General features: G+C 38.3%; 1 protein-coding gene across 3 annotated transcripts in view; it reads left to right on the forward strand.

The window, feature by feature from the left end:
* Window positions 1-562: 562 nt before the first annotated feature.
* The window catches only part of acsl1a (acyl-CoA synthetase long chain family member 1a), a 28,094-nt gene continuing 11,656 nt past the window's right edge, over window positions 563-17,000 (forward strand). For 2 of the 3 annotated variants that reach the window (XM_037765430.1, XM_037765428.1), the window contains exons 1-4: window positions 10,851-11,000; window positions 14,261-14,473; window positions 16,640-16,754; window positions 16,839-16,903. In XM_037765430.1, the coding sequence (XP_037621358.1) occupies window positions 14,279-14,473; window positions 16,640-16,754; window positions 16,839-16,903 (375 nt within the window). In that variant the 5' untranslated portion in view covers window positions 10,851-11,000; window positions 14,261-14,278. Of the gene's footprint in view, window positions 717-10,850; window positions 11,001-14,260; window positions 14,474-16,639; window positions 16,755-16,838; window positions 16,904-17,000 lie in introns of those variants that run through there. The other variant, XM_037765429.1, reaches the window with a different exon arrangement.

Genomic DNA, 17,000 nt, shown 5'->3' on the forward strand with positions numbered 1-17,000 from the left:
TATATATATGTATGTATGTGTATATATACATATATATATATATAAAAAATGTATATGTGTGTGTACAGTATACACATATATATATATCTGTGTGTGTGTATATATATACATGTGTGTGTGTGTGTGTATACATATGTGTATATGTGTGTATATGTGTGTGTATGGCTATATGTGTATATATACTGTATGTGAAGGTGTATATGTGTATGTATGTATATATTTATATGTAATGGACTTACATTTATATAGTGCTTTTCTAGTTTTCTGACCACTCAAAGCGCTTTATACGTGATTATATGTGCTTATATATATATACACACACACATATATGTATATATATACACATATATATATATATATATACATATGTATGCATATATATACACACAGAGGAGTACAGTAATGTAGTATGTATATGTTTATGCATGAGAAGACGTGTACTTCATTGTAGCACTGGAGTACATGTACTTGTAACTTTCTACCTAAAGTAACTTCTCCACTGCTCTAATTACAGGATGACAGTTTTTTTTTTGTCACACCCTACTGACCAATCACAGCGCGCCTCTCAAACTTTGGGCAGCTCAACATGAGAGGCGGCTCCTGATTGGCTGAGAGCTCACCAGCTGAGCGGACCGTTGCCGCTGCTGTTGCTTCCTCAAGAATCAGGATCATCAAGTCTCCGGATCTGCTGCTGCTGCTGCTGCTGCTTCACACAGGTCGGTGCTAACACATTTCACACCTTTCTGCGTCAAATATCCACCCCTTACATTAGCGGCCCACCAGCTCATTATGACCTTCATGTTACTGACAGAGGTTTGTGTTGAAAACGTGATGCTCTCAGGAGCTATCTTCGCTTATTGTTGCTCTAAAATAGACACACAGTCGAGCCACGTTGTGTATCTCTTCTCCTCCATCGTGTCTCTTCATTTCCGTTTATCTCATGACACATGGACAGCATGTTCACTCAGCATGATGTCTGTAATCAGAATAACGTGTTCATCTCTCATATCTGTCTATTATCTCTGAGAAAACTCCACGTCTGAAGCTAATCCTCTGCAATAACAACAGATAATACAGATATATATATATATATATATAGCTTTTCTGATCACACATTGGGTATGAACATTTTATTTTTTGCTTAATCTCTGTGTCACCTACTTTGTGTGTAATTCCCCTGCACACTGATGCCATTGTTAGTTAATAACATAAGATTACAAGGAGAGTAAAGGAGGAACAATGTCACCATTATCATCTGTGTGTGACCTGCTAACCTCAAACACTAGTCCTCATTAGCACACTGAGCAGAGGAGGAGACTGTGGGTGGTTTTTCCAGGTTTTTAGACACACCCAGGCATCTGACATCAGATTATTATTGACAAACTTGTTTGAGTTGTAAAATGAGTCACACAGTGAACATGCAGTTGGGATTAGGCAATGTTGCATTATCATTATGAAGTGTTGTTGTTTAGGGTTCGGCAATATTTTTTAATATTATATTGATATTGTGATATGAGACTATATATATTGTCTTAGAGTTTGGATATGTTAATATTGTCTTTTCCTGGTTTTAAAGCCTGCCTCGCAGTAAAGTGATTTTTAGGGCTGTTCAGTATTTAATCACAAATTAATCATAACATTTTTTTTGTTTGTTCAAAATGTACCTTAAAAAAGTGAGATTTGTCAAGTATTTAATATTCTTATCAACATGGGCGTGGGCAAATATGTTTGCTTGATGCAAATGTATGTATATATTTATTATTTGAAATGAATTGACAACACAAAACAATGACAAATATTATCCAGAAACCCTCACAGGTACTGCATTTAGCATAAATACATATGCTCAAATCAAAAACATTAGTTTGGAGTGTTATTTAACCTCCTTCGCAACAAGCTAGTATGACATGGTTGTTACCAATGGTTTCTTTAGGTTTTTCTAGTTTCATATTATATCAGTATCTTCCCTCTATCTTTAAAACTGAGCCGGCTACAACGATCAATTTCGTTAATGCGTTATAGAAATTAGTGGCGTTATCACGTTAACTTTGACAGCCCTAATTTAAACATAAAGCTCAAAGAAAACGTTTCTTTTCTCATTCAAGGACTTCATTTTCTTGTAGACATTACTACTAGTATTTTCTGCTCTGAATGATTCACATGATTCAATTATCTTTATACATAACACATATCTAATGAAGTTTATAGACCACTGTTAACCCTTAAAGGCTTCCTCACTGTAAAGTGACAGTGTCATTTTTAGGGCTGTTCAATATTTAATCACAAATTAATCACACATTTTTTGTTTGTTCAAAATGTACCTTTTAAAGGGAGATTTGTCAAGTATTTAATACTCGTATAAACATGGGAGTGGGCAAATATGTTTGCTTGATGCACATGTATGTATGTATGTATATATTTATTATTGTAAATCAATTAACTACACAAAACAATGACAAATACTATCCAGAAACCCTCACAGGTACTGCATTTAGCATAAACAAATATGCTCAATCATAACATATTCCATATACCAAGTACTTCCTTTATTATTATACTGTATATTATTTGTAAATACACTATTACTTTTATTTTATTATTATTGTTTGCTACTTAACTTACTGTTTTCTTAATGGAGCTTCCCAGCAAAAAGTGTTTCACACGATTGTACTTGTATAACCGGTGTGACAATAAACGTCTTGAATCTTGAACATGGCACACTCAAGCCCAACAGGCAACAACGGCTGTCAGTGTGCTGACTTGACTATGACTTGCCCCAAAGTGCATGTGATCATCATAAAGTGGGCATGTCTGTAAAGGGGAGACTCGTGGGTACCCATAGAACCCATTTTCATTCACATATCTTGAGGTCAGAGGTCAAGGGACCCCTTTTGAAAATGGCCTCGCCAGTTTTTCCTTGCTTAACTTTAGCGTAAGTTATTTTTTAACCTCCTTCGTGACAAGCTAGTATGACATGGTTGGTACTAATTGATTCCTTAGGTGTTTTAGTTTCATATGATCTAGAATAGTGGCTGGGCCCAGCGGCAGGCTATCGGATTTCTAAGAGGTTAATTAAATTAAATTCTCACACTGGAAGTGACAGATGCAGGTCAGACACGTGTTGCATTGTTTACAGGTTTTGGGAGACCTAACCTGCTGTAAATTGAAGTGTAGGATGTTGAAGCAGATCACAACTGAACAGTTACATCAGGAGGCGTTTTTATGGCAAACATCCTCTAACAGGAATCTGTGGTATGTGGCTGGAGGTGGTGTTATGCTCTTTTTCTGTGCCGTCACATGAGCAGTTACACTACAGACATGGGGTGATCGTAAAGTGACCGTGCAGTCTCCAGCATGTGTTTTTTTGCCCTTGAGCACAGGAGAAGCTTTCATTACAGCAAACAGAGAGGGACACTATGTGTTTTTTGTGGTTCAGGAGCGGATCTGCCGCACTGTCGTCACTCTGCGTTGGTCATTTGAGAATACCAGTATCAGTCTGTTTTGGGGTCGATAGACCATGCATACCTCTAGGTTGACTGATGTTTAGACAACAGTCATTAGCGGCTTGAGGCGTGACGTGAGACCTTCTCTAAAGCAGGGCAGGATTTATAAATGTCACCTCAACTGACTTCATCTGACGTCACTAACTGACAAGAGTGAATTCAAATACGATCATGTGAGAGCAGCAAAGTTGAGGATCTGGTTTAACGAACCAACCGCAAATTATCATGCGTCTTCATGGAGCGTTAGGAGAAGAGAGAATTACTGTGAATGATGTTTCTCTCAGAGGATTTTTCAATGGAACTAATCGGAAAATATCAGTCAGTTAAAAGAAATCATCCCATTCTGGGAAAATAAGATGCAGTCATTCACCCCAGAGGATGATGACGGAAAGCTGGCTTCATATCTCGAACCATTTTGAGCTCATTCAGTCGACAGTGTAGTCCTGCTTTATACTGCTTTAATTGAGCGTAATGTCTGTTCAAGTGCTGATAGTTCACTATAATAACAGCGGGGTCTGCAACTAACCATTATTTTCATTGTCGATTAATCTGTTGATTATTTTCTTGATTAGTCTATTAGTTGTGTGGTCTATAAAATGTCAGAAAATGGTGAAAAATGTTGATTAGTGCGTCATCAAATGTCTTGTTTTGTCCACAACTCAAAGATATTCAGTTTACTGTCATAGAGGAGTAAAGAAACCAGAAACTATTCACATTTAAGAAGCTGGAATCAGAGAGTTTAGACTTTTTTTTCGTTAAAAATACTCAAACCGAATAATTGATAATCAAAATAGTTGGCGTTTCATTTAATAGTTGATAATTAATTGATTAATCATTGAAGCTCTAGACCAAAAGTACCTTCTTTTCATCTAGCATGGCTACTGAAAAACTATTAATCGATTAACAATCAGCAGAATAACAATCTTTTATTTATTATTATTCAAGCAAACATTCCCTCCATTGTGAGGATTTGCTGCTGCTTTTCTTTGTATTTGTTGATAGTAAACTGAATATTTGGAGTTTTGGACGGTTGGTCAGACAAATAAGACGTCATACTTGTTTTAAGCTACTGTGATTCTGACAGTTTATAGACAAAATGACTAAACAATTAATAAAGAAAGCAATCATCAGATTTATCTGTGATGAAAATTATCGTTCCAGTTTAGTTGACATTAGCAGAGGAACTTAAATAAAAGTGAAAAAACTAGCAGTAGGCATTAGTGTGCTCCTTTTTTATTTAAAGTCACTAAAATTGTCATAAGTGGAAGAGCAAATGACTTAACGGGATTTATGCTCGCCGTAGTGTCCCCGGCGCGAGGATGTGCGAGCCAAAAATGGCATCATCAAGTATTGTGCGTAAAGCGTGATGGCTCCGCAAGCTGTCGCAAGGCTTGGTCGTGCACCTCTGAATTTTTGCAACTAGGCGCCCGCTGTGTGCGCGGCGCTTTTCAGACAGGACTGTCACAGTAAGATAAAACAAATCACTTAAATTAAGAAGTAAAATAATGAATTAGAAAGACGGACAATTCGTTTTGAAATGCTTTAAAAGCAGGAGATCTCTATGTTATCAGCTGAATCGAGTTGTTTACAGGATATTAAACCATTCAACGTTTGTGTCATAATAATACCTATATTATAATGGTATAATGTATAAAATGGGATAAATTATGTCCATTAATATGAAATATGAGTTTATAGTTATTAAAAATTTGTTTATGACGTTTTGCAGGTCACACTCATTGACTTCTTGCTTCTTCACAAAATATTTTGTTCGTATGCCCTCTGGTGTTTCGGAGAATCCTGCAAAGAACAACGCGTTGAGCATAAACGCCTTTGAGTGCTCGTAGCTCGCGCACCATCTGTGGAGGCCCGTGCCGTGTTGGTTTTTGACCACTAGCAGCAGCGCTATGGAGCCGTGTTTTGACGAGTAGGTCACTGCTTGTTTGTTCATGCGCATGACAAAGTGATGCATATTCCTGCTGATGGTTTCACGCTGTTGTGCTGATTGACAGTTGGTGGTGGTGACGCGTAAAGAAGTGTAGCAATGTAAATCACGACGGCAGTTCAAAAGAAGACTGCTAGCTAGTAAACATGGATGTAAACGGTGCACAAGTTCTTAAAAATCAGCTTTGCAGATGTTTTATCAGGAAGGAAATGCATCCGACGCTTGCCAACATTGAATCTAAACATAACTTTGGTTTCTAAACAAAAAAATTCCAGCCTTTCAGTTTGATTACTTCCCTAGATTTTACTGAGGCTCGTGCACAATCATTTAAAAACAGCACGTTTTCGTTGACCTTCATACAGTGTAGAGGTCATGTGGCGTGATACAGCATTGGTAGCTGCCGACGGGTGTGTGACCTTTGTTCCACTTCACAAATCCCATCCTCCACCCTCCCTCTCCCCTACATTTCTCCACTGTGAGACCATGTGACTGGCGGTGTGCGATTTCACCAGGGAGGTCGGGACCTGCAGTCTTGAGCGTGGTTGTCTTGTGCAAGGTCAGCCTTTTGTCTTTGTGTCCTAAAACCGGGGTCGAACGTGATTGGGGGGAGGATGGACATGAGTCAGGCAGAGGGGTGAAGCAGATGAAAGATGTCACACCGACTGAAGCCACATGAGCTTCAACAACCATCCATCAGACATGCAGGGACACACATGTGCACTGAGAGGGTACAGGTTGTCTATTCCTGTTCACGCTTTATCAGCTTTCATTTAGAGTGTCACTCATCCACCATACTATTCAAGAAAAAGTGGTTGCCAGGCGCATTTTCCTGCTATGTCCTTGTAAACCTGTGTAAGTGGTTTTACACAGGAATGTATTGACTCATACTTCCCTCAGGAAATGCTTATGGAGCCCCTAAAGTCCCGAAAGGTGATATTTGTTTTATATCTTGTGCGCACAAGATAGAAACATATCACTCCGTATATGCTGTTCTTTTTGTAAAACGGTTGAATTATCGATGAGGTATTGGCAGCTGGACTGAGGCAGATCCAACAACAGGAGATCCAACAAATCAATAACGTGTGAAATTCAACATTTTTTTTATTTTTAGAACAGAATCAATGGTGAAACGCTGTATGTGCTCGTTGCCTGAACACATTTGGTTTAAGGTTTAAAAAATGGTCTTGTCCTTCCTTTTTTTTATAGAGCTACGTATATTAGGCAGAACATCTGTAACTGACAATCATTCACCTACTAGATGTGGAGGAGCCATTGTTTTACAGATGACCATGGCATCAGGGCTGCAACTAATGATTATTTTCGTCATCTATTAATCTGCTACAGCGGAGTATTGTCACCGTAATAAAAAAGTACTCAAGTTTCTCATTAATGAAATCCTTTAGTTATTCTGTGTACAAGACACTTGTCTTGCTATAGCAACATTTCTCTCTCTCTCTGTCTAGTCTGTGCCTAAATTGAAGACACCGTAGTTTACATCTGCGAGAAAAACTCACATTTACTGATTAATTCAGGGCTGTCAATCCATTAAAATATTTAATCTAGATTAATCGCATGATTGTCCACGATTAATCACACTTGATCGCACATTTTTTCATCTGTTCAAAATGTACCTTCTAGGTTTCTCAAGTATTTAATAATTTTATCAACATGGGAGTGGGTAAATATACTTGCTTAAAGCAAATGTATGTATTTATTATTGGAAATCAATTAATAACCCAAAACAATGACAAATATCACCTATCAGCTGTGCGCTCGAGATCAGACTGGAGACGTAACCACTTAAAACATGGATGATACTTGCAATCTTCCTACATTTGTAGCCTACTTTCCAAACAGAAAACACATTTTGTGTAAGGGATAATGTACAGCGAGCCGGTCATTGTTGTGAAAGAATCCCCGACAGGGCGATGCTGCACCCCGATGGTGGTCTCTCATCGCCCTGAAGGGGATTCTTTCACAACAATGACCCGCTAGCTGTACATTATCCCGCTTATTACACAGCTACTTACTTAAGAAATCAATATTTTGACACAAAAACGGTCCGCCAGATTCCGACATCAGAGCTGCGCCCATAGCAACGGTCTGTTATACAGAAATCACAGTCCGCAGAACGCCGTGATTGACCAATCAAAATCGAGTATTCAACTCAGCCGTGTAATAAATTGTGATATTTACTGGAAATAGAAAACTTTCAGCTCCCTCCAGCCAGCTGTCACCTCATTTTGGTTTTTGTAATGACATGAGGAGGAATCGTATAGATAACTCCTCATTTCAACTTCACCAATCAGCCATTCCTCGTCTGTTGCGGCGCTTTCAATGCGAGCGACAAATGTTCACCTCCAAATGGTGCTGCGCAGCGTTGCGCTGATCATGGCCAGTTAGGACATTCCAATAGAAAACAATGCAATCAATGTGACTTTGTCTCTGACGCTAATAGGCTATGGTTCATATTAGACGCCACAGGGTAGTCACAGGGTAGCCTACTGTAGGTAGATCAACTTGCTGTTGGGTTTTGCAGTTTGAAAGAGATATGAAAATGCACCTGCTGGTGCCTTATTATTAATATCCGTCTAAACAAAGCCTCTGTTGTACATATTACATTCCCTCTAGATTGTTTTTGGTGAACCCCCAACCTTAAAGTTCAAACTGCGCCTATGCACTTGATGACTACTTGCATGACATTGTGCTAAATAAAACTTTGGCTATAGCTTAATGTCCTAGGCAGAAGGTCGGTCATGTAGAATACATAGCCTTGGAAGTAACTAGTTTATAATGGAGGTTGTAAGATAGGTAGCCAGACATGCTAATATCATACATTTCTTACATTTGTGTTCTTGTTTTTGGAAGGTCTTAAAAAGGCACCGCCCTCCAAACTCTTTTTAAGTGACAAGTATCTCTCTTGCTAAAACCCCATGTATCGATTAATCCACTAATTATTTCAGCCGTTCATGACATACATACATTTGTGCAGATTCATGTAACAGCTGAGAGAAAGGTGCTTCTGAGGTTCGGAAGTGACCGTCTCGTCAAGATGGGATTACGTAAAGTTTGTTTAAAGGCTCTATGTGTTAATCCTCCAGTGGTGAGGTTGTAATAATGAGCTTAAATCGCTCAACACCCAAGCCGACTAGTCTGTGTCTGCGTCTGTGTCGCAAAAAGGAACTTAAACATTTTTGAGGAACTGACCAACCACATGTTTTTTCTTGTAACTTCCTGGCTGTGGTTTCAAGACTTCAGCTGTAGTCGGCTCTCAAGCTGCACTCTTGATGTTCTGTTATGTGTCAAATGAACCAGCTGCCCTCTCCCCCTCTTTTTTCCAGTGTCTTGTGTGTGCTGGGGTGTGGGGTGACTGGCGAGCTGGCTCTGCCATTGGCTTGTCATCTTCCCAGTCCAAGTATGGAGAGTGGTGGTGGTGGCGGAGGGTGGTGGTGGTTGTGGGGGAGTTGTTGCATTTCCTTTTGCCTTCAACAAACTCTCTGTCAAGCATGAGCATGAGCCTGCTGTTGGTCATCTGACAGAATGACACACACATGAGGGTCATAAACCTTACTTTAATTATTGCTTAATTTGTTTACTACTTTTTATTAATTATTTAGTCTGTCAATGTAAATAAAATACAACTACTAATAAAATCAGAACAAATCAAGAGGCCAAGTCATGTGTTAAAATTGCAAATGTTTTAGTGCTAAAATGATCAATTAATTAATTGTTTGAGTAATTTTCAAGCTAAAAAAAAGTGAGAAAATAAAAATGCTTCAGATTCAGGTCGGGTTCTAGCTTCTCAAATGGCAGGATTTCTCTTATAACAATAAACTGAACACCTTTGTGTTTTAAACTTACTGTATGTTCAGACAAAAGGAGACATTTAAAGTCACCACCTTGGCCTCTGCGAAGTTGTGATTGGCATTTTTTTCAGACGTTTTTTTATTCCGTCGACCGAACGATATATTAAACGAAAATGTTTAATAGAAAATTAAGATAATCGTTATGGTTGCAGCTTTCACATTTTGTTCATATCAAACACAGAAACACAAACAAATTCTGATAAATCTGCGAGTAACCAATTTATAATTTGACAAATCCATTATAAGCAATGTATTTTTTAAATTAATAATCTATATCTGTTGATTCAGTCGGGATGGGCAATATGACGATTTAGCATCAATGTGATGAAATATTGTGATTTGTCACGAAATGAATTTGCTGAATGAATCAAAAACTGACATTATTCTTTGTTATTGTAGCCATAAAATTGTCTATATTGATATCATGACGTAAAATGACACCAGCTGCAACGTTTAATCAATTAGTTGTCAACTATTAAATTAATCGCCAACTATTTTGATAATACATCGGTTTGAGTCATTTTTAAGAAAAAACAGTCAAAATTCTCTGATTCCAGCTTCTTAAATGTGAATATTTTCTGGTTTCTTTACACCTCTATGAGAGTAAACTGAATATTTTTGAGTTGTGGACAAAACAAGACATTCAAGGATGTCATCTTGGGCTTTGGGGAAACACTGATTGACATTTTTCACCATTTTCTGACATTTTCTGAACTAAACATCGAATCGATTAATCGAGAAAATAATCAACAGATTAATCGTCAAAGAAAATAATCGTTAGTTGTGGCACTAATACCATGATTTTATCCATACCCCCCTACCACTGTGTTTCAGCACTGTAATACACGTTTCTGTTACACTCCACTAACATTAATTTTGCTTGTTCCAGTCAGCTGATTACAGTTTTGTTTTAGCAAACAACTTAAACAGGAAATGTATAAATCCATTGTTTTCATTTGACTCAGTTGAAAACGCAAGTAAATATGGTGTAGATCGTCTCAACTGTAGTTAATGAACTGAAAAATTATAAGTTATTATTCATCTTAGATTCCAAGGAATCTGCACATATGCTCATGTCCGTGTCTATGTCGGTTTAGTGCTCACATACTCTGGGATATCAGTGTACAAATAGGGGGATTGTCAACATTTCCATTCTGTAGAATACAAAGACCTTCTTGTAATTGGAGTGTAATTCTTTGTTCGACTAGTTTCACCAGTTTGGACGCTCGGCAACTCAAGAATTGCACACAGTATGCCCAGATAATGTATGATAAGATATTGGTCATTCAGTCTCGAACAAACATGACTGAAAAGTCACTCAGATTGGCAATCAGTTCATTTTGAATTCTGAACTTTAAACTAGTTTTACACACCTGATAACCTCTTAATCCACTTTTATATTTGTTGTGTTTTCACAAGGACACAAAGCTCAAACTTGTGTGGGTATAAATCAACCTGTTCCTTAGCTATCGCTCCAGTGAGTGGGTAGTTTTGCATCACGCGTCTGTGTTTCTGTTTGAGAGGGGCGTGTCTCTGCTATTCATAGTTGTGAGAACCTCAGAGGTCTATTAGAGGTCAGTGAATCCTTCTAATAGCAACTGCTGCAGCAAAGGCCCTGTCAGATAGCTATACCGCTCCGCCTTCGGACACAGTCTGTACCTTTCTTCATATACACACTGTGGGACTGTGAGTAGACACATTTATTTTATCTTCAATTGGCAACAATCAATGGTGATGTTTTTGAAACTCCATTTAGCTGCATCTAAGCTGCTGACATAGAAGTGGTGTCATCTTGACACCACTTCTCTTACAGGTGTTCCTGCTATGAAAGACATCTTGTCTTTCATAGCAGGAACACCTGTAAGACATAGTGTAGTGGAGCATTTGTGAGGTTTAATGTGTGTTTTTGATTATTGTGTTTATTTTATAGAAGTAAACAGCTTTTATGAATCTTGCCTGTTCTTTTTGTTTTGGTATTGAATATATAAATTAAGTAGATTATCATTAATCTCTTTCAGCACATTCAACAATTTACTACATTTAAATTGTCATTAAAGGTCAATTAAAGAAAAGTAGCTTGTCCATACTTTGCCCCAGTTGGCACTGGTCCCAGTTGTCATGGGCTCTGTGGTAATTATAGAAGTAGGTGAGAAGTCGATTGTTACCTACTGTACTGTATGTGGTGTGTGTTTAGTTGTTAGTGTACCTGAAGGGCTGTTACCGTTTAATCTAGAGGTCAAAGGAGTTGAACATAATGTACATAAAGCCACCAGTCCAGTCTGATAACAAATTTAAAAAGCGTTATTAATGTATTTTCATATTCAGATGTATTAATTGAAAACTACCTGCTGGTTAGATATAGGCCTATTAGCCGGTGCGTTTAAATTGGTCGTCTAATCTACATTTTAAAGTAATTTGACTGCTCTATTTAAATTTGAGTGCAACAGAGCCATACATCCAGGGCTTTTAAATTTGTAGTAAATTTGTAAATAGTGAGTTCATTTCTTGAACAGACCAGACAAGAAAGTTTCACTTCCCCTCAGACATACTGGAAGTAGAGTAGAGCTCAGTGTACAGCGTCTGTGGTCGTGTCCTTATACCTCCATGGAGGCTTGTGATGTGAACATGTGTGCAGAGTCATATTTCCTTCCTGTGTCTTTGTTTCCAAAGCTGTTGAAATGGGATCTTCTTTTTTGTATGCATTGTTTGCGGAGGTGTAGAACAAGAACAATGGCGAACGTACAAGTAGTTTCAGCAGCGTATTTCTTTTGGAGGTTTGTCTTTGAAAATAGTCTACGTCTTTTAGTTTTATAGATTTAAACTGGGGCTGTCAATCGATTTCAAAATATTTAATCGCCATTAATCACAAGATTGTCAAGTATCTATTCCGCTTATCAACATGGAAGTGGGCAAATATGCTTGCTTTATACAAATGTATGTATATATTTATTATTGGAAATCAATTAACAACACAAAACAATGACAAATATTGTCCAGAAACCCTCACAGGTACTGCATTTAGCATAAAAAATATGCTCAAATCATAATTATCAGTTTGGAGTCTGTACGACATGGTTGATACCAATGGATTCCTTAGGTTTCCTAGTTTCATATTATATCAGTATCTTCACTCATAGCTTTAAAACTGAGCCTGCTACAATGATCAATTTCGTTAATGCGTTAAAGAAATGGGTTCTCTGGGTACCCACGAGTCTCCTCTTTACAGACATGCCCTCTTTATAATAATCACATGCAGTTTGGGACAAAAAACGTGCTGTTTTATGCATGCAGTATAAATGTGTTATTTTCACCTATTCCCTAAACAGTCTTGAATTACATAAATTGTGTATCACTGTAAAGCTGAGACTCTTGTGGATCCAATGAGCCCAACTGTATTCATGTGTGATGATGTTAGTCCCTATAGTAGCCATTTCATTGTAGTAAAACCATTTTTTTTAAACTTGACGTCACTGTATAAAATGACCTGTGGTGACCTCTAGGATAATCACAGCCTCATGAAACTTTACAGCCACAAACAAATTAAAATCAACTCAAAGTGTTATAAGAGGAGATTTATGACCTGTTTATATTGAAGGACATAGTGTTAAGATCGTTAAAGCTAAGGTCTCTGCAGTTGGGAAGGCCTACTGAAATGAAACTGTTAGATCTGAAGATTTGAGACATTAAACACTTGATATAACTAAAATTTGACAAATAATCAGTAACACTGACATAGTGGATCATCACTGGGTTTAATGCTGCTGCTGCTGCATCGTATGATTCACTGTACATCTATCCTTGAAGCTTTGTTTTGGTTTCATACTGTACTATCTACAGTGACAGGAAGTCAAAAATAAGAAATACTACAAAACAATGTGACTTCAGATCACTTTTTGTGTCTCTAATTGAGGACATTTTCTATAGCTGGGACAGCTGTTGATTTGAAATATGTTTGACACCTGGGTGATAACAATTCAGAAATATGTGGCATCCTGGTGGCCTAATGGTGGAGACACACCATATAGCTTCAACGTCCTCTGTCTGATTCCAGCCAGGGATCCTTATTAAATGTAAGGTCTGAAACTAATTATTTTGCATTTTCATTATTTTCATAATCATTTAAGCAACAGATTATTTTCTCAACTAATGTATTAATCTATATAACATCAGAAAAAAAATCAAAAATAATAATAATAAAAAAAGAAATTAAGTAAAAATACCATCACAATTTCCTAGATCCCAGTGAAATTACATTTTTTAATTCTTTTGTCTGAGCAGCAGTCCAAAACATAAATTCAATTTAAATCACATTTGGTCACATTTTAGAACCTTAAACAGGAGTATGTTTGGATTTTTTAGTCAGAAAAGGACGATCAATAATCGATTATCAAAATAGTTAATATCTGTCAATCGATTAATCGTCTAATAGTTGCAGCTCTAATGCATTTCATTCTCCTGTCTGTACCTGTTTCCTGTCTGTACGTTTGCTTTCAAACTATCCATAAAAAAAAAAAAGTTGAAATCAACTTACATAATGTGTGTTCAGAACAGCATGTCTTTGTGAACACGTTGACACAGATGGTAGTAAATTACCAGTAACTCTGAATGAGAGCAGTATTCTTCTTCAGTGTGAGCGGGTTCTCATGTTGCTGTGTAATGGTCTAAAACAAGAGACCCATTGATAAAAAGATCAAATACTTCCTCCTGCTGGATCACCGCATCCTGAAGGAACTGCATTGTTGACATTTTCCTTCTGAAAAAAGAAATATTTTAAACAGTTTTCTAAACACTTACAGTAAAAGAAAGAAGTCTGTGATTACACTCATAGTTTATGTAATTTTACGTTAAAATAAAACAGATATTTTCTCTCTGGAACAGACACGTACATGCAGAAGAAGTGCAGACTAAAAGTTTCCTAATGTGATAATGTTCCTGTCTCCCTGCAGGGTCAGTGCACAACAGTTATGCAGGCTCAGGAAGTCCTGAGACATCTGCGGATTCCCGATCTGGAGGATGTTCGGCAGTACGTGCGCGGCTTACCCACCAACGCACTCATGGGCATGGGTGCCTTCGCCGCCATCACCACCTACTGGTTTGCCACCCGGCCGAAAGCCCTCAAACCCCCCTGTGACCTCGGCATGCAGTCCGTGGAAATGCCAGTAGGTTGATCTCTTCTCTCTTCTGCTGGTTATATCAAATATCCTAAACAAATCCATGCGATGTGGATCCAGCAACACACAATGGTAACCTGTAGCTGTCCATCCACTGTGTTGTAATCCTGTGTGTTAGAGGAATAACTGAAGCATGACCTAACTACTGGAAGTGAAGTACTCAGCAGACCTCATTCAGCAGGAATGTGAGGATGTGGGATCCTTCCCAGACACTTTAATCACAGCTGAAGTTCTTTAAATTACAAGCTTTGACATCCTCCCTCCTCGTCACACTTAGAGTGCTAAAAAGTTAATCTCAGACTAGTTAAAGTTTATTTATGTTTTTTTTTTTTTTTTATTATTCCAGAACCTCTTTCTAACACGGCACCCTTTATTAATAACTTATTAACATTAAAAGAACAGTTAATGGCTTATTAGAAAGTGAGTGAGGATTTATGACTGGTTCATGAAAATTTATTAATTTGAAGAGGAGTTAAGTGGATTTTTCACAACTTAGCAACCCAGTGGTTATTCTTACAGTACGAATGGCTGATAATTGATCTAGTAAAGTATTAGTAAGTAATGTGTTAACTATTAATAAAGCCATTAGTTGCAGATTAGAAACCTCTCACAAAACGGCTGTTTTGCAGGGCGGCTGTGGCTCAGAGGGTAGAGCGGGTTGTCCACCAATCGGAATGTCGGTGGTTCGATCACCGGCTGCTCCGGGTCACATGTCGATGCAAGACACTTAACCAAATTGCTCCCGAAGGCATAGCCATCGGTGTGTAAATGAGTATTTAAATTAGATCCTGATGGGCAAAGTTGGCCTTAGCAGCCTCTGCCATCAGTGTATGAATGTGTGTGTGAATGGGTGAATGCTGACATGTAGTGTAAAGCGCTTTGGGTCAGAAGACAAGAAAAGCGCTATATAAATGCAAGTCCATTCACCATTTAACATTTAAAACAAAGGATGCCTTATTTGAAAGTCGTACCTTATTCCCAACGTCTGTTGGGCTTTTTGATTAGCGCTTTTGGCCACGCCGAGCGTGCTGATTTGTGTTTCCATCACCAGTTTTAACGCACCGAGTTGTGCTGCACCCGAGATGGACCATCTCCAGAGTTGGGCCTAAGTGCGCCCAACCTGCCTCCAAGCGTGCCGCGGTGACGTCTTGCCGGCCGCATTCAAACCCATGACGACCCCCCTTGTCCCTCTCAAACAAGAGTGTGTTGCGAGACTCAGCTCACGTCTGTGCAGGAGACCGCAGAGAAAGAAAGAAAAATCTCTGTGGTTTGAAGTTTAGTCTCTCTCCTGTACTTTCAGATATCTACTTTATTCTACTGTTTCGCTTTCAGCTGTAGAGGACCGTGTTAAGTTACTGCTGGTGAAAATTCAACCTTTCCTGATTTAGTTGCTTCATAGTAAAAACTTTTTTATTGTGATGAATTTATAGGAAATTAAATATGTTTATCAACAAAGTAACGGAGCTTTGTTAGCGCGATTCTTCAATTTATTTATTTTTCAGTTTATCCACCGTTTTACAGCCGCTCCTTTGACCAGTAGTTACAGTCATGGTTACACACACCTTCAAGCGAGTAGCCCTGTTGTAATGGAGATACAAATCTCCGCCATGCTAGGCTTAGGCGAGTCAAAACAAGCCAATCCAGCACATGTGCATGGAAGAAGGCCATTGGAGTGTAGTGGTATCTGTTTGTTTAAGTCATGATTAAGTCAGTAGACCTAAAACTTCCACATGTACTCCGCAAAGGCTGAAATTGCCACATTATTTTTTTAAAAACAACATAGGAAGGCCGAAATAAAGAACCACGATTTTGGGAACTAGTTGAGTCTTGAATAAAGATAAACAAAATTTCTAACATAGATCTCTATCCGCTGAAGTATACATGGCTTGCTTCCTTTGTCCCACTGTTTTCTGTCATTGCACTTTTCAGCTCAAACTACAACTGCTGCATCCCATCCTCTACAGGATCCATGTTTATATCACAGAGAACCAGGTTCTCCTGAGTGCAGCTGTACCACAAAATAAATTCATGCTCTCCATCTTCTCACTGGTGCTCATGTCTAGAGAGATGTTGTAATGTGTCCTGAGGTAGAGGTGTCGAAGGTTCGGTCACTGCTGCTGGTTCTAACTTTGTGATTTTTTTTTTTTCTCGTAGGGTGGAGAACGTTCAAGGAGGTCGGTACTGAACGACAGCGACGAGCACATGACGCACTACTACAGCGATGCACGCACAATGTATGAGGTGTTCCTACGAGGTCTCCGAGTATCAAGTGAGTTAATCTCTTATATCAGTTACATGTGATGTGATTCTTCCAGCGAATGTTGATAGAAGTGAGCTTTATTTTCTATCGCAGATGGTGGACCTTGTCTAGGATCGAGGAAACCAAACCAGCCGTACGAGTGGCAGTCTTATAAGGAGGTGAGACTTAGACCACAGACATGGAAATCTAACATTCATCTTGTCCACAATACACAACGAGCCGAGTCTCAATGCTTTAAAAAAATCTGACTTTTGT

Source organism: Sebastes umbrosus, chromosome 3, assembly GCF_015220745.1.
Source record: "Sebastes umbrosus isolate fSebUmb1 chromosome 3, fSebUmb1.pri, whole genome shotgun sequence".
Lineage (NCBI taxonomy): Eukaryota > Metazoa > Chordata > Actinopteri > Perciformes > Sebastidae > Sebastes > Sebastes umbrosus.